Raw genomic sequence first — 27,692 nt, 5'->3', positions numbered from 1 at the left:
TATATGTTTCACAGCTGATTTTGAAAAATCTTATAGCAGTTATAAATGTTTTAATTTAAAAAAAAAAAAAAAAAAAAGTGTGTTTCACGTTTAATCTGTAAAGAAAGTTTATTATACAGGTTTTTATGTTTAAGTGACAGGCCCTTTTAATAAATCAAACACTACGGGCCCATTCATTAAACCACAAATTTTGGGTGGTTAAAATCACGCTTTGAAAAGATTTGGAGTAACCACGATGATTTCTGATGTGTGAAAATGTCACAAAAATTATTTTCTCGGTCATACGAAAATATTGTGGTTGCGTTTTGAAAGCCGCAAAATTTTCGGATCCAAACGTTTGTAAACGGTGAGAAAACCTTTCTAGCTTTGAAACCTTCAATGTATGATTTTGGAAGCCTTCCATAGGACTCAATGGCACTGTACAGATCCAACCTGGCCAAAACATAGTCCCGATACCGAAGCTTGAATGAATTCCAAAATGGTTGTAGTCGTTGTGAAAAACCACAAACTGCGGACATTACAAAAAGTTCTATAAATTAGAAAAATAAAAAAAAAATAAAAAAATTTAATGAATGGGCCCCTAATTCTGAGGATCAAGTCACGTAGGGATTAAATAGGCAAATTGTATCTTCTTCAAAAATGAGACCGTTAATTAAAACTGTGCACATATTGTGGCGATTGGTCATTTAGATTATGTCATATTAGAAATTTTTTTTTCGTTTAAGTTTAGCAAACAATTATATTTCATGATGTTCTCTTCCTGGCTGGTGCAGGCCATTTTGTGCAGGAGATTAGATGATCAATCTTACTACCAAACTATCAGGAATCTGCATGGTCTCTAAAAATGTGGTATCTGTTAATGATCCATTAATGTGTCTGTTATTAAAACTTATTAGGCTAATGCTACACCATGCGTATGGAGTATATTTTCAGCAAGCCGAAAAACACTTGCTGAAAATACGCGCCATGCGCCCCATTTGCTCCTACCTGTGCCTGCACCTGAATGAATGGAAGACACTTGGGTGCAGGCACATATAGCAGAAATCTGCATAAAAACGCAAGAGAATCCAAAGTCTTGCATTTTTATGCGGTTTTCGGCTACATGTGCCTGCACCCGAGCGTATTCTATTCATTCAGGTGCAGGCACAGGTAGGAGCATATGGCGCGTATTTTCGGCAAGCATTTATAAGCCATACACATGGTGCAGAAATCATACTAAAGTTAGATTAGCTTTATTTTCTGCCTGCAGTAAACATATCAGAGCTAATTGCCGATTGTCTACTGTGGGTTAAAGGAGTGGTTCACCTTCAGGTTAACTTTTATCATGTTACAGAATGGCCTTTTCTTAGGAACTTTTCAATTGTATTTCAAGGTTTCAAATAGGAGTCACTGACACCAGCTGGCCAAAAACAATTTCTCTGTCAGGCTATAATTTTACTGATACTTTTTAATTAGTTATCTTTCTATTTAGGCCCTCCTCTGTTCATATTCCTGTCTCTCTTTCAAACTACTACCTGGTAGCTAGGTTAAATTGGGCCCTAGCAACCAGAGAGCTGATGAAATTCCAAACTGGAGAGCTGCTGAACAAAAAGCTAAATAATTCAGTGTCTTTTTAGTCTACCCAGAAGGAAGCCACTGTTTGAGGTATGGCCTTTGGTTAGGACCCCCCCCTGCCCCCCATCTCACAAAAAAAATACAGATATGTTATAAAAATATTTCTTAAGTCATCTTCAAATAATTTTTCCATTGATGGTTATGCCAACTACACTGCTACTGCTTTGGGGGCTATCTGCAATTTAAGAACCTCTGCTCTAATTAAAAGCATAGATTAAATACCTATATAAAATTAAAGGGTGAAGAATGGAAGACCAAATAAAGAAAAACATTAAAAAAAGTTGCTTAACTTAAACAAGCTGCGTTACTGAGGGGGGTCTGAATGAACCAGTAGAAAGAAATTTTACTAGCCAATAAATACGACAAGTATCTATTAAACAATAGTAAAAAGCTTAAGTATTAAAACTAGCTGTAATTTAGGAATTGAAGAAAAATACCAAAATATTATGGTCTGTTAAATAACAGACTTAAACCTATCACCTTAAAAAGTTTGGGGAATTTCTTTCCTGTACTCTAGACACAGGAAAACAGATCTTGTTGGAAAGGTTGACCAAAATATCATATGTAACAAAGTTGCCTGCAATTGCTATCATATAATATATTATATATATTTAATCTGTCTTCTGATCCTTAGTCACTTTCTTCACTATCAGAGTATGCTCCCAGCTGCATCAAAGAGGACAGACCTGAAGAGCCAGGCAGGTTGGAGGTGACATTTTTGGTATAGGACTCAGGTATTGTACCTTAAGGAAAAGATAAGAATATATGTGTTAATTAGTGGTTAGATAGAAAAAACAGCGAAAAGACTACATTGGAGTGCCACGAAGGACTATGATGATACATTACATTATTATACATTAGTCTATGGAACTAGTCGGGGCTAGAAGGAAATCAGCTTAAACTGTGCATGCTTAAGCAGGGTCCCAAAAAATGTTTGCTTAAAGGGAAGATGTCGCCCAGGTATGCAGCTGCTCAACTCTGCTCTTCTGGGTTGGGGTTTGCAATGGGGACAGTTTTTTAAGTTAGAGACTTTACGATAAGGGAGACGTGTGGGGGGAGGGGGTAGAGGCAAGCAATTTAAGGGGGCTTTTTTAACCGAGGGGGTTTAGTTCTCCTATAAGCAGACAAATATTAGCCCTATATATTAGAAATATTCTGGGATAATTTATGGTTAAATTGCATGTATGTTGTTAAAGAAGTCATTATTACCTTTGGATGGTAATGCCAACTTATAATTCTGTGTTTCGGTGACTTTCAGCGCAATTTTTTCATCATCTGTTTTGGTGTTGTCCTGTTTAGATTTGTCAGGCTGTGCCACCTCTTGCTTTCTTGTTACAAGTCCCGATAACAGCTGTCGGCTATTTACTTTAAGACTGCCACCTTCCAATTTCTCCCCTCGCTGTTTCTTGTTCTGGACATGATCATTCTACAGGGAAAGCATAGCATCACAGAGTATTAATTCCTAGAAAGCATGCTCTCAACAAGTACTATATGCATTTAGCTTGAGAACAAAGTACAATTAAAAGAAAAAGATTTAAAAGGACAACCAAGTATCTTTTTAAAACAATTATTACTTTGGAATAGACTCTGTTTTCTTGGTGTATGTTTTTGGACACAAGTTGTTTTCAATATGGTGACATAGACGTGAAGCCACTTTTTACCAGTTAGTAATAAGGCACTAAACTAGCCAGATCATAGGGCTTCACCTAGACCCCAGGCAGATACACAAAAGTGCACCCCTTAGTGCTAATTCAAAGAGTGCTACTGCCAAGTTTGAGGCTGAACTCTGCACCTCCTGCTTGGAAAAAAAAACCAAAATGAGGAAGTAAAGGGTCCTTTTCCAGTTTGCATACATTTGCCATTCCTAATTTGCACATCTGAATGACAAGCAGGTTAGGGAATGGGTAGGGGTTGAGAAAGGGATTCCTACATGCTGTGTTATGCCCTGCCTGCACCGTGAATACAGCAATACCAAACTCTGTTTAGGATCTCAGAGACCTGTGCCAGTTCAACTATGCGCAGGGCAGGGAACAAAATCCAAGACATAGGGGACTGCATTTAGCACTGCTGCTCTTCACATAGCAAATAAGCCCTCCATATTTAAAGATGCAAAGGGATGTTGTGTTTGGAAAGCTAACGAGATATATACTTTTTTTGCACTAAAATAGAAAATTAAAGCACTGTAATTTTCTAACTTCCTGTAAAATAAATTAAAATAGTTAAAATGACCATTTTCAGGTATTTGAGAGTATAAATTAGTTTACCAGCTTTATGTGCCTTTATACCCATGATTTAAAATCCTTAGAAAATTAAATATTTAGCAGGGGTGCTGTATTGCTTCTTACCTTAACCAAGATATCTGTTGCCTTTGCTTTTATTGTGTGTTTAGGCTTCACTTCAGAACCCTCTTCATCTGAGTCAGAATCAACTAACATCCGTTTTCTGTTGGCCTCTTCCATCATTGCCCTAAAACATTAATAGTTTCATATGAAACACAGCACAGCAGGTAGTACACATGTAATATAGAATTCAGCAATAGTTGGGATGTTTTAGAAATTGATTTATAATAATTCTTTACACTGGACCTCTTATCCTGTGAATTATGCAAAAACTGTGATATAAATATGTGATGATTCATTTAGAATTTATGCATTCATGACCCCAATATGCTAATGTTTTTTAATTTTTTATGTTAATATAGGTGAGTGCACTCCCTATATATGAGAATTAGTACTCTTTTAAATCCCTAAGCTGGCCTGTTTGTTAAACAATGAAGATGATCCTGCCCTCTGTATGCCTTTGACTTTCATATGCAAACCTCATCTCTTGTTCATCCTCTTCCTCTTGCCGTCTCCTGATCTCTTCCTCTGTCTCTTTATAAACTTCCAGCATTGCTTCAAAGTCCACATTTGCCTGGCGCTGATTTAATTCTTTCAGTTCTTGCAGGTTCTCTAAAACCTCCATCTCCATTTTGGAATCCTTGGTACGGTTCTCAAGAACCTAAAGTTATAAAAGAGTTTCATGTTGGTACAACCAAATCAAAGATTCTATATGCTGGCAGTGAGTTAGACAAAGGGGATCTTTTCATTAAAGTTGCATAGACATACTGTATTAACAAACATGATTTTGCCATCATTTTAAAGGAGAAGGAAAGGCTACGTCACTGGGGATGGGGGGGGGGGGTGCCAAAATGTTACGCACTAATATCATAGTTTGTACAATATTATTTAATAGTACAAATAAATACAAAAATGTAAGTTAATTTTGCTGGACAGCAGTATTAGGTTTTCAGCACAGACATTTCCTTACACATCTTCATTTCAGAACTCTGTCGGTTCCAGGGTATGTGTCACACTTCCATATTCATGATAATTAACACCTCAGGTGAATGTAAGACCAGGCAAACCAACTTTGGTACTTCTGAACATTATAGCATAATCATATAAAACAGCAAACAACCTGATATTAACTGGTTCTTTAAAAAAGAAAAATAGCATTTTATATACTTTTTAAAGGAGTTAAGGAGTTGTCCAGATCTTAGCCTTTTTTTTTTTTGCAGGATTTAATCAGATTTTAGAGCCTGACTGAACCTAATCCATAGCCTAACTATAATGCTACTTTGAGCATTGCACAACTGTATATATACACTTTTTATATACACAAATATATATAGGTATAATGTTAATAAAACTTCAGTATTTGCTTTATTTTGCTAGTTTTAGCATGTTAAATCAGGGGGATAATAATGTTGTAATAAAGAATCTCTCAGAAACTCATACTGATTAGGCAGAGGTGTAGAAGTATTTATGTTGCTTTAACTGGTGAACATTCACCATGCTACAGTTCAGGTTAGGGCGAAGAGACATGGGGCAATTAGTCGCCGCGACTGACTTTCAAACTATAGAGTACAATTGCGTTGCCGCAACACGTCTCCCCCACCCAAATGGCTTCATTTGTACTGCATATATCCCCTCCCTTTGCTTGCACCATCACATTTTCCTAAACTAAATAACAGCTTTCACCTGGTGGCCATTTTTCCTCTGATACATATTTAGATACATTTAAATCTGCAAACAGCATACACACACACAGACCCTTAATCAGCATACATTTAATCAAGAATACAGGCTCACACAGGCACACAACTGTCTCTGATAAAAGTTCTGCTTTGTTTGAGCTGAGCTCAGGAGAGTTGGTTGGGAGAAAATATTGAAGCAGACAGCTAGAGCTGAGTTTCTATGGGAACCAGCAATGCCATCTCTTCACTGGCTGCTAGACTGGGGGGCGTGTTTAGTAATCTGAGCTTAGAACAACTGAGCATGCCCACAAGCCAACAGCCAAAGCAAATTCCTAAGGGAGGGGGCCGAGTGAGAAGGAGAAGCAAATCTGTGTGTGATTAAGGGGATGTTGCAGCCTTACTATTAAAGGAGAAGGAAAGGCCAAGTCACTTGGGGGTGCTAAAATGTTAAGCACCCCCAAGTAACTTTAATCGCTTACCTTGTACCCCGGGCTGGTGCCCCTGTTAAGAGAAAACAGCACCAGCCCGCGGTACCTGTAGCGAGCTCTTCCTCCTCCCGGCTTCATTTCGATGAGACTAACACAATAGGCGCATGCGCAGTAGAGTGAAAAGCCAACGTCTCTGTTAAAGTTCGGCTTTTCACTCTACTGCGCAAGCGCGGGCAAGCGATACAGGAAGGAGGAAACGCTGCAGGTACCTCGGGCTGGTGCTGTTCTCTCTGAACAGGGGCACCAGCCCGGGGTACAAGGTAGGCGATTCAAGTCACTTGGGGGTGCCTAACATTTTGGCACCACTAAGTGACTTTGCCTTTCCTTCTCCTTTAACCTCTGGACAACCAGTGTGGTAGGTATTGAAAGATTTCAAAGAGGCTGTTCACTGTTTACATTTTTGTGTGTGGGGTTTACATGTCCTTTAAAAAACAAAGAATGTGAAGAACCACAACTAACAGGAGCATAAAAACATAAAAGAGGGGGATTGGGAACACCAGAAGCAGAAGAGTGAACCACGGTACCAGAGAAAACAGTATAACTTGCCAGAATATATATAAATGAGAAAAACAATATTTTATTAACCCATTCTCCTTCCAAAAAGAGTGGTAGTTACCTTCATAGGGTTATTGAGCTCTTCTTCTTCACGTTCTTTTTGAAACCTCTTTTCTTCCTCCTCTATCAATTTTTCTGCTTGAAAGTTGCGAGTTGCTCCATGTTCCATTGCATAATCTGTGTTTTCAGGGTCTGTCTGTGTGGAAAAAACTAAATGTTATAGGATAAAAAAAAACAACCAAAAAGATAATACATGCAGTAAACATAATAATGGTGTAACACATTTATTGACATGTCCATACAGGGAAATACAGGGAGATGTATTCACCCAAATATGGCAATGCCACTTCCCATATAGTTCAAACAACACTGACTTTATTGTAAACAAAGCTAGTATAAATCCAGACTAATGTGTTTGTCAGTAGCTAAGGGTAATTGCACAAGATGTGCAGAATTTTTGTCACCTCGGTGAATGAGGGGGATGACACAACACTGCATAGCTCACACCCATTCAAGTGAATGTAAAATGCCACATTTGCAGCTTGTTCTGCTTATGATCAGGCGTGGATTGGTTATATTTTCATTGTATTCAACATGCTAAATTATTTTACAAAACACACATTTCAGTAGGTCATGGCCATTTATAAGGATATTTTGTACAGGAGATTAACGGCCCTTGTGTATTATTATAAATAAATATATATGTGTGTGTGTCCATAGTCAGTCTAGCCTTGGGTACACGGTCAATATGTAATATAAAGCTTTCAGAAGGACCAGAACTCCATTCTTGAATTATACTGTTTTATTTAACACCACTTTGAATCCAACGTTTTGGCCCACATTAGAGCCTTTATCAAGCATGCTTCTATCGTACTACTTTAGGATCCTTGATAAAAGTCCATATACACAGTGATGTTAAAACTTTATAATTCATTAACTGGAGTGCTGGTCCTTCAAAAATATCCTCCAAATATAAGGTTTACTTTATTACCTTAAAAGTGATCTCAGCTAGGCAACGTGTACACTTAATATAGAAACGGAAAATAGGGAGCCCCAGATACAGTTCATTTTGCACAGTTTCTTTTCTAGCATTGAACTTCTTCCCCTTGTAAATATACTCTCCACAAGTCTTACACCTGCAAAGACATTGACGAAGAAATAAAATTACTTACTCTGGACAATTCGATGAAAAACAGTATAAAAAATATTTCAGTGGGTTACTCCTTAAACACCACTCACATGCACTCACCTCATATTAAATGGTGCCATCAGACGAACCACATACTGGCGATCTTTTGGAAGCTTTAACTTTGGGATTTTAGATGGATCAAAATCTGGAGGGTAATATTTCTAAAACAGATAAAAAGTTAAAATGAAATCATTTTATAACAATAAGAGCAAATAATTTATAATTATTTATAACAGTAAACAATTTATAGGCTCGATAAATGAATGATTGGTTGCCTTAGAAGATAACCTGAAAAATATATATGATATCACCATATATGGAAGGATGCAGAGCTCTGACAGCCTCCCTATGGTAAACATTGTGGACGTTGGGGGAAAAACAATGCCAAAGACTGCAAATGCTTTACACAGCATACAAGTAAGTCCTTGGAATATTAAGTACGTTCAAATACAGCTGATGTACTGCATGCATATATCGACCACTAGTACTATGTTTCCAGAAAAAAATGTCAATATATTTCAGTGAAATAAAATCAAACGCTTTGATTAAAAGCTTATTATAAAATAGTTAACTGGAAAATATGTATAAACTTAAATTTATTATTTGTAAAAGAAAAATGCACGAACGGTCCATAATGGAGAAGGACCTCAGAGTCTTTGTAGATAATAAACTTGGCTGTAGCAAGCAATGCCAGGCAGCAGCTGCAAGGTTTTGAGCTGTATCAAAAGGTGCATAGCTTCACGGGAGGAGGGGGTTATTCTTCCCCTTTACAGAGCGCTGGTAAGGCCCCATCTAGAATATGCTGTTCAATTTTGGTCTCCAGTGCTCAAACGGGGCATTATTGAATTAGAGAGGGTCCAGAGAAGGGCAGCTTAGATTGTTAAGCGTATGGAAAGTCTCAGTTATGAAGAAAGACTAGCAAAGTTCGGTCTGTTTACACTGGAGATGAGGCACAGAGGTGACATGATAACTATGTATAAATATATAAGGGGATCATATAATAACCTCTCTAAAGCTTTATTTACCAGTAGGTCCTTCTAACTGACACAAGGGCACCCACTCCATTTAGAAGAAAGGAGGTTCTGTTTAAATATTCGGAAAGGATTTTTTTACTGTGAGAGCTGTGAAGTTGTGGAATTCCATACTTGAACCACTCCTACTGGCTGATACATTAGTTATCTTCAAGAAGGGGTTGGATGGCTTTTTAGCAAGTGAGGGAATACAGGGTTATGGGAGATAGCTCTTAGTACAAGTTGATCCAGGGACTGGTCCGATTGCCATCTTGGAGTCAGGAAAGAATTTTTCCCCCTCTGCAGCAAATTAGAGAGGCTTCAGATGGGGTTTTGTGCCTTCCACTGGATCAACTAGCAGTTATGCAAGTTATATATAAGCATTACGTTTAACTTGGTGGCCATATGTCCTTTTTCAACCTAACTTACTATGTTATTATGTGTCATCTATATCAGTGGTACCTAAACTGACCAAGTGGCTAGGGGGACCAAGTCTGCAAGCCAGTTAGTGTAAGACCTAAGATCTAAGGGTAAGGCCTAGATCTTCCTCAGTTAAGTGACAATTTATTTCCTGGATACTCATGGCTGATACAGCAGTGTCTTCATATATCTGTACATATATAGGTGTCATTACATATAGCAAGAAATGTAAGAATTCATAAGCTGGGCTTTTAATTACAGTTTACATCTTCATAACATAGACATCAAAGTACCTTCAGCATGTTTTTTAACGTGACCCTGACAACTGATATTAGTAGTACGCACTATAAACTGACTATATTCTGTGTTAACCAGTTTCCAGTGCCATCGCTGTTAGCTCTAGGCCCATATCATACAAACCATTTTGCTACACAGGGGACATGCTGATTTAGCTGCCCCATGTGTAATCCGCCTGTTACTGCACACTAGCCAGATTTTGCCAGAGAACGTTTATTATGATTATAATAGTTATGCATTTTAGCTGAACTCTGCACGTATGTGGAATGACCAAGCTTTTTAAACAAGATGCTTCTGGCATAGGAAGCAAGATTTGTCTTGCTTTAAATGTACAATATAATAATTGAATTTCATACTGGTGACCTTGCAGCCTACCCCTGAAGCTGACAGAGTGGAATGCTGGAACTACTGACCCAGCAGAGTTGTCTTCACTTCAGCCTTTACTACTTTGATAACTTCTCTTAGTATTAATTATATAACATGTAACATATGTAATATCCCTCATACGTAATAAAAGTTACAAGTATGCCAGGGTGAAGAAAGCCATATTTTGCGTTAAAAAAAAGTGACCAGCAAATGCTACTTGCTGATTGGTTGCATTAGGTAACAAGTCATGTACAGAATTTTGCACCTTTTATAACACAATCCTCAGAGTTTTTACTGACGCACCACGTCTTTATTAGTGAGTGCTGTTTACATATCTTCAACCGGTCTATCCCTTAACCAAGCGCCTCCTGTCCCTTTCCCCAAGTCCCTTCTTACTATTACGTACATTTAAGACTTTCCGCTCAGACATTGTTACTCTTCACTCCTCTGTAGCTGTATTTTCCAAATGGCGCAGATCAATGACGTCACGCTCCAGCCGCTCGCAGGAACAAGCAGCTAGGAAGTGTTTTATATTCACGCACGTCATCTCAGCGCCACCAGGTGGTCAAATGACTTGGGTTGTGCAGTCACCTAGCAACCAGATACAAAAATGACTGATGAGAAGGAGGCCGCTGGTAAGTTAATGCTCCATAACAAAATGTAAAAAACAGATAAAAATAGCGAGACGAGGAGAGGGAAGGAGAAGGGGAAATTAACAGAGACTTGGTCTGAACCCTGTTAGAAAATCAATAGAAACGAGTAAAGTACATTCTACAAATAATCGCCTGTTCATCTTTATGGGTGACTAAAATACTGGGTGCATTTTAGATAGAGTATCAATTAACCTATTGGTACAATTTGGAATAGAATTTTAGTATTGATATACTGCAGGCAGCAGAATGTGCTATAATCCTAGGCAGGGCTGCCATCAGAACTCACAGGCCCCATACAACACAATTAGCAGGATCTGTTGTCCAGCCAGTGGGCATCTAAGCTTTTGTTCGATCAGTACATCAGACCTAGTGAAGTGAAGGGGGGGAATCAAAGGCAAGGGATTATATTTATGTTAAACAAAAAAAAAACCTGTATGGATTTTTTTAATAAATTTATATTAAAAAATATTGTCTTTTTCATAAAGAACCTGGCACCATAAGGGCTCTTAGATTTTTCACTTTACTTCCCCTTAAAAAATGTACTGCAATTCCCATTCTCTGATAACGTAAGGGGGCCGTGCAGGTGTAGGTATGTAGGTGTGTACCTAAGGATATCCTAAAATTGTACTGATCACACCAGTCACATCCCTGTTACTAGGATTGGCTTCTGTGCAAGATAGTTATAATCAAAACTTTGGAATTTAGCACCCATTACTATTATACCTCATCTCAATACTGTTGGCTAAAAACAAACCCTGAAATGTAAGCAAGAGACAATGAGCTACTATAAGTTGCTGTAATGAAGTAAGTTATTCTGATCAGTGCAAGATATAGGAAAACTGTAAAAGTAATAAATGCAAAAAAAAGCACCAAATTACATTTTTAATGTGTGTTAAAAAAGCTAGTAGCTTATGTTCTGTTTTCTATCCATTATAGTCAGTGCCAAAGCCAATTAATCCATTTCCTTAATTCAAGCGTTTAGGTTATGGTGTGAACAGACATACTGTATATGAGCAACAGAGAATACCACCGTACAGGGCAGCCTTGAGGGCAAATAGTTGTCCTGGTGTTTTTTATGGTCATAGGAGCGCAGGCCACGCTGCACTTGGATTACCAGGGCCCCCTGCAGTCAGTGACCAGCAGCCTTCAGAACACAGGACTAGCGCTCCAGTGCCAGCTTCTTATTATCTCATACAGCTTTCTGTAAGCTCATTTGCCAATAAAGTTTAAGTCCCGGAAAAGGTGCATGGTGATTGAATGGGCTGGAAGGGACCCATCCAATCCCCATGCAGAATTACCAGGATTTAGAGTTCTGTGGTAAATGAGCAGTAAAGGAGATACAGGCACCCAGGTTCCTGTCCTTTGCTACCCGATTCTGCAGCTCTCACAGCAGCACGGCCGGGCCCCCCTTAAACCTCAAAACCCACCGGGCCCAGGACTGTCCTCCCTGGCGGCGGCCCTGGTTCTAAGGCTGTTTCAGCGCAATCTGAGAATAGGCAATGCACCACCATTCTCTTTCTGAACCTGTGTGTGCACTGACAGGCATGTGACATATAAATATATGTATTTTCATGCCAAAATCTTTGTGTGTGCTAAAGAGGTGATCCGTTGCACTTGAAGTGGTGACAGATGGTTCTCCACACAGATGGAGCTCAAATAGTCATATTAGTAATGGAAACAGTGTATAACTGTAAAGCATGTCACTATGCCTGCTAATCCATTAATGCATCTAATTATTTTCTTACACATATTTTTTCAGAATCTCTAGTGACAGATTTACAGAAAAAAATTACAGAAGCCTTTGAGGTTTTTGACCATGAATGTAACAAAACTGTTGATGTCAGGTAAACATAACATTTTCCCTGTAGTTTTTTTTTGTAGAATGCTGGGTAAACAGGAGAAAGACAGCTGTACAAGCTTTCAGTTCCTAAAGCTGCCATTTTTATTATTTAATGCAATCTCAAAAGTGTGTGTGCTTTGGTAATCATTTTCTTTGTATTGTGTAAAAAAAAACAACACACTAAACAAGCAAAACCTTACTTTGTCAAGAGTTCTCATTAAAAAAAGTATACAATATGCACATTATTTATTTTATTTATTATTTTTTAAAGCTATTAGACTAATTAAGATTTTTTTTACATTAACAGGATATAAAAGCTAACCCTAACCCTGTTTTATTTTAAAGTTTCATGCATTAACTGTGCTACTTTTGTAACAGAGAGATTGGAACAATCATAAGGTCTTTAGAATGTTGCCCAACAGAAGGCGAACTCCATGATATGATTGCAGAGGTAAGGTTTTAAAAACAAGTTAAAGAGTACAGAACTATATGCACTTATTGTGCCCATATCAATAAAAACTGAAAAATTGCAGCTGTAAAAGTAAAAATATTTTTATATTTATTCTGACCTATTATTGCCTAAGAAGAGATAAAACCTTTGTATGTCTTATCTTGCTGTGTAAAATAACTCCCACGTTTAAGATGTAGCTGAGAAAGTTTTTGCCTGTTAAAGGCAACAAGAATTCTGCGAGTCTTTGTTAGCATGTTCAGCCAATAGAGGGCACTGTTTTATTAAAGTCTGTTTCTAAAATGTTACATTTTCTAAACAAAAAATAGTATGGCAACTCTGAGCAACTATAAATGAACATCAATATATAGACACATTAGGCATCCTATACAAAATATACCAGTTTTCATTAACATTTAAAGGAGAAGGAAAGGTAAAAACTAAGTAAGCTTTATCAGAAAGCTCTATGTTAATACAGCCATAAGCACTCACAGAAACACTGCACTGAGTCCTCATCAAAAGAAACACATGATTTATTGTCTCCTTTTTTGTAAACATGGTCTAAGAGTGTATGACTTCCTCTCTCAGAAAAATCCTTCATTCCAGGGGCCAGAGTCTGCACAGTTCTCTCCTCTCTCCTGCTCTCCCCTCCCATAAGAATTCATGAAACTGACTCCCCCCACCCTTAGGAATGTGTAATCTGAGCTATAGCGGCTAAACTGCAAGCAGGAAGCTATGAAGACCAAGCTAAAATGGCAGCTGCTGTCTTAAACAAACAGAGAAAGCTTCTAGGGCTCTTTACTCAGTTATGGTAATGCTTTCTGCAGAATAAATATAGCATTCTAGGTGGCACTAATGTGGCGAATCTATTGGCAGTAAAATGCCAAACTGACTTTCCTTCTCCTTTAAATGTAAAGTTTTTTCTTAACTAAATACTCTGCATCACATTATTTGCTAAAAATATAGCCATGTGTTTTGTGATTTTGAACGCAATAAACCTTGCTGTCCCATGGAATGTAATTATGACAGGAAATATTTTTTTTAAATAAAATTGATTTATTATTTTTACATTTCTTAATCTCTTTTTTCAAATATGGTTTATTATTTACATTTATATTCCTTGCCTTTTAGGTAGAAGAAGAAGAACCTACAGGGTACATTCGTTTTGAAAAATTCCTCCCCATGATGACTAAGGCATTAATGGAGAGAAGGTATACATTTCATTAGGTGCTTTCATGTGCTTTACACCAGCTTTATGGTGGCATTAGGTAAAGGGTGTCTTGGCACAGCCATTAGCCTAATGTCTTCGTATTTGCAGACCCAAAACAATACTTCAGTTATGACAAGGGTGCAATCCTCTGATGAATATATTATATATGTGGGGGAATGGTTGGATGCATACTGTATGTTTTAGATTCAGTTAGAACTGCACTGGACTGTAATCCTGGGCCCCCTCCCCACAGGAGCTGCTGTGTATGGTTTTTACACTCCTCTCTAGAGTTTATTTTTCTGCTGATTTATATAAAGATACCTGCCAAACTGATTAAGATGTAGAAAGAAAAACTTGTTTTTTAATTGTTGTACATGATGCAAATTTAGGTCTTTCTATAATTTTCCTTTGTGGTTTGCAGGTATAGACCCATTCCTGAAGATATTCTTCTCCGAGCCTTTGAGGTTGGTGTTTTATTGTTATGTTTTAATAGGCAATAAAGAGTGTTACCAGGCAGAGCTAATCAGCTCTATTTACTAATTTCCAGGTTTTAGATGAAAAGAAAAAGGGATACCTCACTAGAGAAGAACTTGTCAAATATATGACTGAAGAAGGTACAGTTATACACAAAGTGTTTATTTTGAGACAGTGCTAATCTAGAAATAAATATTTTTGAATCATGAAACACTTGCACAGACTGTGTGTCTTATTGTCTCAGGTGAACCATTCACACAAGAGGAGATGGAAGAGATGGTGTCAGCTGCAGTGGATCCAGAGAAGAATGTTGTTCCATACAGAGAGTATGCTGCAATGATGACCATTGATGATTATTGATAATAAGTCAGTTTAAAAAAAACAGGAGGCATTTTAAAACACGTACATAGTACAATTATATATAAAGTGGTGTTTTTTAGACTTGAAGACTTTAAATTCCCACTTGAAGACTTTGAATTCCCACAGACTGCCCAGTTTTTTCAGTGGCCATGCACAGGCAGATCTAAGCTGCCAAATTGGCCCCTTTAGACCAATTCAGCAGCTTATCTGCCTGTATATAGGGCCTCAAGGTTGAAAGATCTTCACGTGTATGGCCAGCTTTACATAGTGCACCCTAATGAGCCTTTGGCAATCAATACCAAAAACAGGACCAGAAACATGTATCTATTTTTTCAAGTTAGAAGGTTATATTTGAGACAGTGGTTCACTGAACAGGCATTCACATATATAAAAAATGAACATAGACATAAACATAAATATTTTTTTGTAATATAAATGTTTTTAACAAATAAGGTTTATAATAAAACAAATGATTATCAGATGATACTCTAGCCAATTTTTTGTTAAATATAAGTGCCCAAGAGCATTTCAATGCATTTCATGCTATTGAAGTGCATGCTAATAATGTCTAAATGTATACATTGCATATATATATATATATATATATATATATATATATATATTTGCATATTTAAAAGGTATACTCTCATGGGAAAACACACGGACTATGCCTCATTGTGTCAAAACCCATGATCCACCCAAACCCTGTCCCCTTGCTACCACAAATAACACCTCTGTGTTTCTTGGGACCCCCTTTGCCACTGACCTTTGAATGAAGTACCCACCTCTGATTTCAGACCTGCTCCTAAATTAAATTTAATTTCACAGCGAGTGGAAGAGAGAACTTTAGCTCCAAACACATTATATACAGAAACCAGTAATGGGTCCTGACCTTGAGACCGCCCCCTTACTCTTTTAAAAAGCAGGTTACCTGAAGGCTGGAAAATGTTACAGTATCCTTCAGGTCAGCTCAGAAATTGTCTGCATTGCTAAATATTATGGGTACTATAATAGGATTAAGCAGGATAAAAAAACAAGTGTCCCATTTTTAGGGCTCTGGCACACGGGGAGATTAGTCGCCCGTGACAAATCTCCCTGTTCGCGGGCAACTAATCTCCCCGGATTGCCATCCCACCGGGGAAAATGTAAGTGGCTGGTGGGATGACACACGCTGCGCAGGCGATTTGTCGCGGGTGACTAATCTCCCCGTGTGCCAGAGCCCTTAGAGGGCTTGTCCTAAGTTGGCCCCTGTCCCTTCAAAAAGATTAGGTACTATATCTTGAGAACTGGGGCAAAGCAACAGCAGGCCCGGACTAGTAATCTGTGTATCTTGGAAAATACCAAAGGGGCTGCTGTAAGATGCCATAGACAGCCAATATTTAGTGGGCTGGTGTTTTAAGGAGGCTTTAATGGTAGGCTGGTTTAGAGGGCAAGATGAAGCTGGGGATTGATATGAGGGGAGAGTAAATGTGGATTCATGAAGCAAGTGATAATTATCCAGCCTACAGTTAATATTTCTATTTCATGTATACAAAATATTACCCCCTAGAATTGTTTGTTGATACCCATTGTCCATTTCTCTCAAATGCTGCTCTGTGTTTTTCTTTCTTTCTCGCCCCACTTGTCTTTTTGTTTGTTTCCTATAGGCTATATTTTTCTTTACTAAAGTGTGTAATTTTAATGCTTTTGAAATTTAACACAGTTTAACCTAAAAGAAATGAAAATAGTTACTTAGAAAAAGTCTTAAAGTATAGAATTTTTCTTTAAATCACTCACAATAGCAGTTCTTAGATTCTGGTTCCTTATGAGCTTACAAAATGTTTTCATCCACCAGAGGGCACAAGCACACCACTTTAGCACTATTACATCTGCAGGGTCTTTCTGTTCCTTTCTGTCCATCTTTTACAGGTCACGGACAAGACTTGTGAATAATAAAGAGATTGTAAATTGTCATATTTATGCAGATATATTACATTTAAAAGGTTTCAGAATTTCAAGTACAACTGTATAAAATCTATAGCCTCCTTTTCCTGTACTCCATGGGATGCATGGGAATAATTAAATCCCACATTAAATTTTTATGCCATATTGGTAACTCAAAGGGAAAGTAATGAGAAACAAGTGGTGAAAATGGTAGCCAGGAGCAGGACCTTGGCCCAATTTATGTAAACCTCAAAATGAGCACAGAAACCCTTTTAGCATCATCAACTAAAGCATTACATTACATTACATTAACATTTATTTATAAAGCGCCAACATATTCCGCAGCGCTGTACAATAGGTGGGTTACATACAATGGACATACAGAGTAACATATAAAGCAACCAGTAACCGATACAACAGGTGAAGAGGGCCCTGCCCAAAAGAGCTTACAATCTACAAGAGAGCTTACAATCTACAAGGCAATAAATCTTTACATCAAACTATAGCTTGCTTACAAAATGATTATCAATGTGCCGTTGCAGTCAGATAAACTCTCAATAGAACTGCAGTTCCTACCTTCTTCAGGAATTCATAGAGTTCATTTTTCTGTTGTCCAGCATAACATTAATTTTGATACATGCAATGTACAGGTTGTATAAAAGAAGCTGAACTTTATTCTAGAGTTAAACATACATGCTATATATATATATAGTAAAGTTAAAAAGGGTAAAGACAGTAAAATTATATGCAACACTAGGGGGCAGATTTTTCAAAATGTGAGTTTAGAGCTTAATACTGTACATCAAAACTCACCTACTTTCAATTCATTCCTATGGGATTTTTAGAAGCGTATTTGTCAGTAGGTGAAAGTTACAGCTCACTATTTGATAAACTCTCTTCTAAAAATCCTATAGAATTGAATATGAGTGAATTTGTATGTATCAAGCTCTAAACTCACATTTTAGTAAATCTGCCCCTAACTGTAGCCTACAGGTACTACTGGACAATTTTACTGTAAATTATTAAGAGAAATGCCGAGTACAGAACTTTGCCCACACAATACAGCTGCACTGTGTATTGCCCAATATGGGCAGAGAACTATCAAAAACTTTAGAAGCAGCAGAGGAACTTTCAAAGAATTTATAAGTAGAGGATGTTGCTTTCAATGCAGAGTACAGAAAGGCGTGTATCATTTATCCCTCCTCTTACCCCTGACTTGCACAAATATAAATCTCCAATGCTGCAATGTTTCTACCAGCTGTATTTTACACCAGTTGTATTTTATTGTTACAACTCTTCAATTAAAGGTGCTATTTCCACAGTATACTTACACCGCTGCACCAAAATATTCTTACTATTTCTGTGCTGTTAAATAAACACAATTTTAATGGAGAATGCTGTTCAGTTTTATGAAGTCTTAAATGATTCCACCAGTCAAGTGCTGTACAAGTTAATATGCCGTTAGATGTCACATTGCAATGTATTTGGTGGAGAGAGGCCAATAACAGCTTGATAAGTTGAACTGATGCCCCTCATGTAGTGACAGAAATTCATGTGTTCTAGGATGGACAGCCCAGATTTATATAAACTGATTGCTTATTTTATTTGACTTTAGACCCACTTTATGAATGGTTCTTAGTACTGTCATTGGTTCTAGGCAGTGCTACATTATGTCACTTATCACTTTACTTTAAAGGATAGATTTTTTACCTTGGCTTTTCATGAACTACAAAAAAATCACACAGGCTGAGGCCTTTTGCATTTAAATGGTATCAAAACCTAATAATTTGTGCATGGTATTTAATAAATATTTATGCCATGTATGATGACTGGAGGGGGGTAGGTTGTACAAGAGCAAGAGGTCACCATTCAGACAGTATTTTTTTCCCCAGTGTGGCATAAAAAAGTTGTGATATGCTGACTGTAGAATGAGCAGATGCAGACCAGACCTGTCCTAACTGCATCCTCTAATGTGCTTTAATGTGCACATCTGAATAATGCGCAGGTGGATCACAGAGTCCTGGTGCAAATCTTTATACAAAAAAGGCAGTATGTAAAGTGCAAAGCAATGTTAAAAAAAATTTGGAATACCTTTCATTGTTCAGAAAATCCACTAGGGGGTAGTCATACACCATAAACAGTACAGAATGGAGTCCTGCACTAATATGGGATGCAGCCCCTTATTAAATGTTTATAATATAGCATTAAGTCACATATATTCAAGTATCTACTATGGCATTATCTCATAAAACAAGAAAATTTCTTGAAAAAAAACATAAGCTGCGCTGCACTAATTGTATTTCATGTAATTTGAATGCAATCGATTTACACGCAGGGTAGCACTGTGTCCCTGTATTTTTTACTTGACCTGGGAAGCTTATACTATGGTGACGATAGTGAAGAATGGGTATAGTCGCACAAACATACAAGTAGATAGATGCTTTAATACATGCTCTGTCCTGTAATTTGAAAACTTAGGTAATAAAGTTGAATTAAAGTGTAAAATGCACTTAAGTAAATAAAATGTTACCTATCTGTCCAGCAAATTTTTAATTCCACTTTTCATTTTAGTAGCCACATATTACATTAATCTTGAGAGAGAAGAATGTCTGCAAACTGAAATGCTCATGTGCTTTTCTCTTGTGGCAGAGGTATGGATTCAGCCAGATGCATTCATTTCCTCCTGGGAATCAACCTGTTTACCTATTCCATTCTTAAAAAAGGAGAGGGTTGCTGGAATGGTGCACCTTAGCACATCACCTGTGATTCCTAAAGCCCAAAGTATGAGCTTAATATATTTCTTTTTAAATACTAGCTTTCCATAAAAGAAAAGGAAATAGACAAGGATACAGCAAGAAGCAAAGAGAACTGTTGGTAAGAGACACTTTTGAATGCAAGGATTGACAAAAAGAAAAAAATGTGGTAACATTTAAGTGTCAGCTAGAGTAAAGGAACATTTACCTTTAAACTGTTGATTAAAGTAATTTAAACAATGTTTGTGTTTATGGCATTTGAACCTTTCTAATAAACCCCATTACACCCCAAAGTGTAAAATTAATTCCTAGATTAGTTTTTTTTTTCCTAGATTTTTTTTTTTAAATATATTTGCAGTCTGTCAATTAAATCACTGTGGAGACTTCATCTTACCCTTTTGCATGCCAGCTGATGTACCTGTAAACATAAATGCAAGTTGCTTCTTATAGAATAAACAGGGACTGCACTATGAGCGCCAGTGCCATAGATTAGTTTTCAGCATATTTAAATATATTCAAATCAACAATTTTCTTTGTGTGGAAAAAAGTTTGTCCAGAGTTAGTAATGTAAAGTCATTTTGAAAAAAAAATAAACAGAAAGATGTATAAAAAGGAAAGCTGTGATGACTTAACCCTTTCTGTGCCAGGCAGCTTTACTCTTTCCTCAGTGGCACGGTATAGGTGACATGTGACACCTAGAACATATTATCTGCAGTCATGTCAGAGCTGTAGACTCTAAGATCCCAGCGAGTAAAGGGTTAAGTAATTAAACTATATAAATAAAACAACAAATGAAAACCTGCAAATGTTCTTAGAAAGCCATTGTATACATCATATTAAATGTTCTTTTTAAACTGGACTTCCTCTTTAATGCCCACGAATGGCACAAGGGTCTGAGTGTTGCTTTTCTATGTTCTAGTGTTGCTTTTTCTCACCAATGTTTTTGCAGAAAGAAGGCTAAAGTTAATGCCTTTAGCAAACTCATTCTCTCCCAGAAGAAGAATCACTTCCAGCTGATGCTGTTGCAATATTATTTATGTTACCATTTAAAAAGGCAGACATATTCATTGAGACTTTAAAGAAAACCAAAAGCTTGTCTAGTGCTTGTACTCATGGGTGTTTCGTCCTGTGTTCCCCTGTAGTGGAATGCAGGTGAATATATATCAGCAGGAGAAACGCCTTTAAGTATGAGCTTTGTTTCCTGAATCACAGACCTCTATTTAGTGTATATGTGCACAGTTGTATGGATTTTAGCTTGCACTATGCTTGCACTGCTTGACACTATGGCAAAGTTAAATAAATGTTAGCACTTCTCTTAGCAAATCTTTTTCCTCAAGTTTGTCTTAGCCAAGCTACATGCCCTAAATAATCTGAACATGGCATGCATGTATTATATGTCATTTACAAAAGCAGCTGGAAGTGTGGTTGCACTAAAATCAACGCATATGCTATACTTATTGATGGCAATCAGTTATGTTGTAAAATAATAGTTGCGCATTTGTATAGTCATTCTATGGGGCAGATATACTAATGCACGAACGGACCGAAAGCGTCCGAACGCGGTTTTTCGCAATGATCGGTATTTTTACAACTTTTTCGTCGCCGTCGCGACTTCTTCGTATGTCCCGCGATTTTTCGTTGCTGTTACGACTTTATCGTATATTTTCCGCGATTTTTTAGTCGCCGTCGCGAAAAAATCAGATTGGTTTTTCCGCCGTTTACAATTGCTCAATACGAAAAAATCGTGGCGGCAATGAAAAAGTTGCGCAAAATACGATAAAGTTGTGACGGCGATGAAAAAATTGCGCAAAATATGAAAAAAACACGATGGTGGCGAAAAAGTCGCAAAATTTTCGTTTCCAATCTGATTTTTTCCCATTCTGGATTCGGATTCGTGGATTAGTAAATGTGCCCCTAAGAGTCAATACTTAAATCTTGCCTAAATCATGTGCAAGTGTATCTATTGATGCTGGGGAACCCTAAAATTACAGCCACTTTGGTTGACTTTGGTTCCTACAGTTGGTTATCAATAGGCGCAGCAGAGTGGCACTAAAACAATCACAAGCTAATGCCATTTTTATGCTACATGTTGAAAGTGATGCAATTCCCACTCTAAAATGGCAGCACCAACTGTTAAACAATTTGCCAATAAGCATACCTGCATTGCAACATGTTCATTTTGATAGACTAGGTGCAAATGAGGCAGATACACAAAGAGCTAGTCTGTACTGATGCTTGAATTTTGTGAAAGCAGCCTGCATTGAGGGTAAAAAACTTGATCTGTGTCCAAAAACTGCACATCTCATGCTGACAATTAATGTTTTGTGATGAAAGGGTCTGGCTGGTCTGTTCAATCTGTTCATATGAGGTCTGAATCAGCCTCTCTGTGCGATCTGTGGTTCAGCACTAATATGCACCTCAAGATCCATTTGTTGGCTTATGGAAGAAAATGACTGCATCACTTTTATTTGGCCCACTATATTGGTGGCCAAATCAGCTAGAAAAGCTATTAGTTTGGTTGTTAAACCTGCTGACTAGAACCTTCTGTGTACTGCCACATTTACAATTAAAGTATTGTTCAGTCATGTTGCTCACTAATCAAAAACAGGGAGTGAATTTACAAGCATAAATAACCTATTTGTGCTAAAGTCTACCTTCTCACTTCCAGACATGTGATATTCAGTATTACAATGTATTTGTTCCCTAATTTTATTTCCCCTTTAAGCCATAAAAGCCTGCCTGCTACTCTAAGACGTTCATCACTATGTGAAATTGTTATTGCGTAACAAAACCTTTGTTTCAGTAACTAAACATGCTTCTTGAGTATTGTTGGGCATGTAATAAAATTCCACAACACGGCAGTCTGAATTGTGTAACAGCACACGGAGATAAACACATCTATAGCAACAAGGTATTTAAAGTGTAGCTTTGTTGTGCAGGCAACGGCATAAATGCAACATACCCCAACAGTCAGGTGTAAAAAAAATTAGTCTAGAAAATGAAAAGTAAGATGTATATGTGTGCAGACTTGTGTGCTCCTTGTGCTTATTGTCTCATATAAATGTGCCATGTAATAGTTAATGGAACAATGGGCTGTTTGCAGGCTGAACAATTCATAGCTCCAGAGCTGTGTTTAGTAATGGTGGGGTCGGAGCCCAGAGTATCTGGGAGTTGTACAGCAGCAACTGATGATGGCCCATAGATTGGGGATCAATACAAACTGTTATTGTATTTGTCCCTGTTGTGCTGCTGTCACCATGCTGCTCTTTACCTTAACTCTAGGGTTGCCACCTGTTTGGTGAAGAACAATCTCTGTTGTCTTTCCTTCCTGTTTATAACATTGGAAACATACAGGGAACATATATTATTTTTACTGGCCAGGACAGGAAAATAGAGGCCAGGTGGCAAACCTTCTACTATTCCACAGCAGCAGACCCTTCCAATATGCTATTTTTCCAGTGTGTTTTTGCTAATGCTACACAATGGCTGTCACTTCTCACATGGCATTGATTTTACTCAGAAAATGTTTTAGTTTGAATTTTTGGCTGTAATCCACCCCCTTCTGGGTGTTGACATGCGGCATTAAAGAGAATGGCAGCCTACACTTGCATTTCAGCCTGGCATTGGCATTTTCTCCACTGCCTTTTGCTCTGCTGGTGGAAAAACATGTGAGCTCTGCTAATCATCCTTTTGCACCATTTTTCTATCTCCTGCTGTTCTGCTGGGCCCTTTTACATGTACAGTACAAGACAGTCACCCCCTCTCCTTTTAGAAACACCTGCTGTACAGCTGAAATTCACTCCTGTGCACCCATATATATTCATAAAATAAAGATGCAAGGGATGAATTTTTGACAGATCAGTATGACATTTATTATGTTTAGTATCCATGTCTTATTATGTACTTCTTCTATACAATGCACTTAGCTGAAATACCAAGCAGTGGTGTAAATACCATGTGGGCACCATGACACCCCCCCAATAGGGGCCTTCCAGGGGGCCATAACCACATTAGCCACACTGCTGGGTGCAAATTGTTCCCTGAAGCCTGAATGACACTCCTTATGTTACTGATACCATGTTTGGGTGCCACATTAGAAAGGGTTCATGTCAAATAAAGATGGAACCCTGTAGGAAATACAAATTCCTTGAGACCTAGCATTTAGTCATTTGAAACCACATTAAATGGAAAACATCAATGGGGGTGGCCTGAAAAGAAATATAAGCAATACAAATAATAATAAAATGAAACCCTTATATTCATGCTATTATTTGGCGTTTTAGGGGTAAGTGGCCATATTTAGATAGTAGTTCCAAGTTGTAGGTCAGGAAGCAGAATAAGAAGGTTAATAATTTGCAAGCCATAAAAAACACCAATCAGTTCCATCTACAAAAGTGAATTTAACGGTGAACATCCCCTTTCGTTGCATTTTTTTTGCATGGATATGCAGGTAAATTACCGAATGGCAACGTTTCGCTTTGGGAATAAGAAGCAGCCACTGTGGCACTACGTGTGGCACAGCCACCAGAGAGGAGCCCAACAGAAGTGATCTCAGCGCTGCTGCTGCGGCGGAGTCGGAGTCTGACGCTGGCCGAGCATTTCTCGCTTGAGAGAAACAGACAGTCCCTGCTTGAGACAAGAAGCAGTCAGGGGATTAGACATTCACTGCGGGGCACAGGAAGGCATGAAGTGTGAGGGCTGCAGTCTGGATCTTGTTACAGAAAACAACGTGCTGCCAGTGAGTGTCGGGCAAGGTGTGTGCGGTACTAGAGCAAATAAACACAGCTCCCAGCCTACCTCTATACAACAGGCAGCATGAGGGCTGGAGGAGGCTGCTGCTGCCTCTTAACCCTTTCTAGCAATTCGTTCCCTGCTAAGAAGGGGTAGGAACGGACAAGCAACAAGGATATTATTCTGTGCGAGCTCTAGGTGCATTTTAATAGGAAGCAGCCGATTCATACCAGACCTGAGGAGGAAAAGCAAAAGCTTTAGCAGCCAGACCAGGCTCCTCCCACCCACAGGATCCTCTCAAGCATTTCCATGCTGCTTCTGAGGCAGAGAGGCTGCAGCCAGAGCCATGGATTGCCTTTAACTCTACACATTATGCGGACAAGAAGACCGACTGGTTTTTCATTGAAATAGGGGAGCTTTAGGATTTTCCATTTCAGACTACCTTGGATGTACTGTTGTTTTAATGAGCCTTTCTATTACCCTCTGAACCCTGGAGGATATTGCTTGAAGTGAAATATGTTACCCCAGTGGATGTGAAGCCCAAAGCGTGCAGTACCAGCAGCAGCAGGGAAATAAGGAGAAGGTGAAAATGATTTGAGGAAAGGTTTCTGCCAACTGGGCTCATTGCTAGGTCTTCACAGGGGGAACTGGGTTGGTCTGGAAGCACAAAGCCGCCACTTGGCATTCCTACACACTCCTAGTCCAATCTTGGATACAAAGTAACCCACCTACAAGTTGCCTTCAGCACCTCTCACCATGAGCTCAGTGACTGGGAATAAAGACAGGATGGCAGTTACCTCTAGAAGCAGGAAATATGGGGTAAGCCGCCAATTCATTAACCAACATGTATATGTCTAAATACAGAAGCACATTTTCCATAAGCGATATCTTCCTGGCCATGTCGTATCTCCTTCAGTACACAGCACAACTACCCACTCATTATTATCCTATTATTTCTACCTATGCATTCCAGTGGTGCATGCAGTGTTTCCATTCAACAGACATTTCAGTCTCTCACCATTGTAGGGGTAGGAAAGCAGAATTATAGGGAATACACTTGCAATTAAAACATGCAAAGCAAAGGCATGTATATAATGTAGTACATGGAATTCTTTCATGGTGATTCTGTTTTACTGGCTAACATGCACACAATGTGTATAATGCATATACTGTACGTTGACATATTCCTACGCACATGGAGACACTGACAAGGGAAGGTATCAGTCCAAAATACAACAGTAGCATAAGTCTCCCCCAGAGGCGGCAGTATCCCTCAGCTTCTGGCACACATACAGTGCCATTATAGAGATATCAGGCATTCACCATACCTACTGTCATTCTTGCACTCCTCCTGCAGTTTGGCCATGTCGCATGAGCCAGTACAAGCATTGTGCCACAGCACACTATGGGGATCTGTACAGAAGTATGGTTCACTATGTATGCAGTGGTGAGCCTTTATATTACACAGCTCAACCACAGGTCCTACACAGTCACATGTAAACCATATCACAAAGACATAGATCACAAATACACAAGTATATCTGGTAGACATAGTGTGTGGAACAAACATCTGAATCATCTAGTTTTCTTACCTGTCTTGCCATAATGTAATGAAGTAATAACAATCATAAATAAAAAATATGCAAATATTTCCATGAACTTTGTATTTGTTTTTTCTAAGGGTGTTTTGTTAAGGTTTACTAAGATTACCATTCTATTTGTGCCTCATAAAAGGGAAGCAAATATAATGTTGAGAGTGAATGAAGAAATATATACGCTCCTGAGAGATTTTGCACAGTGCTGCTCTGCTAGCTGATCTGGTAGAAAATGTTTGGGTATCCTTGCTATTTTCTAACACTCATTTGCTGCCACACAGGCACATTTGCTAGAGATCAGTTCATACCCAGTCTTCTGAGAATTGTTGAACCAGAATTAGATGACTTTGAATATTCCAACCATTTGTGTTGCCAGGTGTTAGCCAGTATCTTCCTAAGCAACAGATCCACTTCTACCAGACACATTGTATCTATGCATCTGAACCCCTATGCATTCTTCTCCAATTCTTGTCACACACACACAAAAAAAAAACTACCACAGTTTGAATATCCAGAGCAAATGATCTGCAATGAGGAGGAGCTCTTGGTATAGCAAGGTCTCGCACAGAATGAATTTCTGCAGAAAGACAGAAAGATTATTTTCAAAGGATAAATGATTTTGGTAGGTGCCAAAACTAATGCATAATACCTGAACTCAATAATTTCCTATATATATATATATATATATATATATATATAAAAGCATAGAAATAAATTGTATGAGCAGAACCCACAGTAACAATAACAAGGTGGCAAGTAAATTTAGTCTGCATATTAAACATAATAAGCATGTAGAGCACACACCCCTTTACCATAAACATATAATATGTATTTCTGTGTTTCATCTATCTATCTTTCTATCTATCTATCTGAAACCCAGATATGGCATCATTTACCAAAATAATGTAGCATAAGGCACCTTGCTGAAATATATTTGCATGCTGTTTCTGGGGTGCAACTCTATGCATTCCTTGAATGGAGTGCAAAGAGTTGCACCTCACTGTATACAGCACTGCCTGTGGTCAGCAAAGATTCATGCAGAAGGGAAAGGAGGTGGGCAGCACATGGGTGTCCCATGAAACGCCCCTAACTTGAATGTCATTCAGAATGAGCAAGCTAGGGAGTGTCAGGAGATACAAAGCTTTAGGAAGGCAATACAGGACACTCTTGAGCTGTGTCTAATTTTGAAATTGTAGGAAAAAGCCTTAAAAATAACAAATTGGAGGATGTTCCAAACATAAAATAATTGGCAGACACTGGCAATTGTATGAAAGTTGCGTCCCAGAATTGCATTGTAGGTCACCCAAGGATTTCGTCAGATACAAAATACATGCATAGATTTTATTGTTATCCAACTAAAACCTGTCCGATCGACTAAACGACTGATGGCCATAGTAAGAAAATTATCAGGAAGATAAATTGGAGCCCATAAATATGTCCTGATCTTTATTTTTATCTTTTGTTTTACTCTTCAGTGTTCATGCATTTTCTAGATTAGACCTAGTTATTTATATAGAATTCTAAAGCCCAAACAAGACACACACTGCTGGCACCATCATGCAGGGTGCTTATTTTTGACTTTCTGATTTGGAGCCATGTTTTGGAGTCTGCCAGTCCATATTGGGCTACCAAATAACCAATCACAGCCCTTATTAGGCACCCCATAGGAACCTTTTCATACTTACCTTGCTCCCCAACTTTTTTTTATATTTAAATGTTGTTAATGGGTAAAAAAGCTTGAGGACCCC

The 27,692-nt window shown here is 38.2% G+C and overlaps 3 protein-coding genes across 4 annotated transcripts in view; 2 read left to right on the top strand and 1 right to left on the bottom strand.

Moving 5' to 3' along the window:
- Positions 1-718: 718 nt before the first annotated feature.
- yju2 (YJU2 splicing factor homolog) lies at positions 719-10,548 on the bottom strand. 2 transcript variants are annotated; one of them, NM_001017176.2, is given in 10 exon segments: positions 719-1,043; positions 1,073-1,558; positions 1,875-2,357; positions 2,824-3,040; positions 3,960-4,080; positions 4,433-4,614; positions 6,737-6,871; positions 7,667-7,811; positions 7,925-8,025; positions 10,364-10,447. In NM_001017176.2, coding segments are annotated over 8 exon segments (1,038 nt in total). In that variant the 5' UTR covers positions 10,388-10,447; the 3' UTR covers positions 719-1,043; positions 1,073-1,558; positions 1,875-2,244.
- Positions 10,510-15,423, top strand: efcab2 (EF-hand calcium binding domain 2). Its single transcript, XM_002931483.2, has 7 exons — positions 10,510-10,592; positions 12,370-12,454; positions 12,829-12,901; positions 14,030-14,109; positions 14,530-14,572; positions 14,656-14,722; positions 14,827-15,423. The coding sequence occupies exons 1-7, from the start codon at positions 10,568-10,570 to the stop codon at positions 14,940-14,942; spliced, it is 489 nt and encodes a 162-aa protein (XP_002931529.1). The 5' UTR covers positions 10,510-10,567; the 3' UTR covers positions 14,943-15,423.
- Positions 15,424-24,141: 8,718 nt separating this feature from the next.
- Positions 24,142-27,692, top strand: part of kif26b (kinesin family member 26B) — a 171,154-nt gene continuing 167,603 nt past the window's right edge. Inside the window, exon 1 of the mRNA XM_002931509.5 lies at positions 24,142-25,168. Coding sequence (XP_002931555.2) covers positions 25,106-25,168 — 63 coding nt within the window. The 5' untranslated portion in view covers positions 24,142-25,105. The remainder of the gene's footprint in view (positions 25,169-27,692) is intronic.

Source organism: Xenopus tropicalis, chromosome 5, assembly GCF_000004195.4.
Source record: "Xenopus tropicalis strain Nigerian chromosome 5, UCB_Xtro_10.0, whole genome shotgun sequence".
Lineage (NCBI taxonomy): Eukaryota > Metazoa > Chordata > Amphibia > Anura > Pipidae > Xenopus > Xenopus tropicalis.
The sequence above is the reverse complement of the archived record's forward strand: the minus strand, read 5'-3'. Positions and strand labels throughout refer to the sequence as shown.

Coding starts and splice junctions, on each gene's coding strand:
- efcab2 (XM_002931483.2), top strand. CDS start 10,568: ATGACTGATGAGAAGGAGGCCGCTG. Junction 14,110..14,529: donor AAGGCATTAATGGAGAGAAG/GTATACATTTCA, acceptor TGTGGTTTGCAG/GTATAGACCCATTCCTGAAG. Junction 14,573..14,655: donor TTCTTCTCCGAGCCTTTGAG/GTTGGTGTTTTA, acceptor ACTAATTTCCAG/GTTTTAGATGAAAAGAAAAA.
- yju2 (XM_012963057.3), bottom strand. CDS start 10,387: ATGTCTGAGCGGAAAGTCTTAAAT. Junction 7,812..7,924: donor ATGGCACCATTTAATATGAG/GTGAGTGCATGT, acceptor ATGTCTTTGCAG/GTGTAAGACTTGTGGAGAGT. Junction 4,615..6,736: donor AGCTCAATAACCCTATGAAG/GTAACTACCACT, acceptor TTATAACTTTAG/GTTCTTGAGAACCGTACCAA.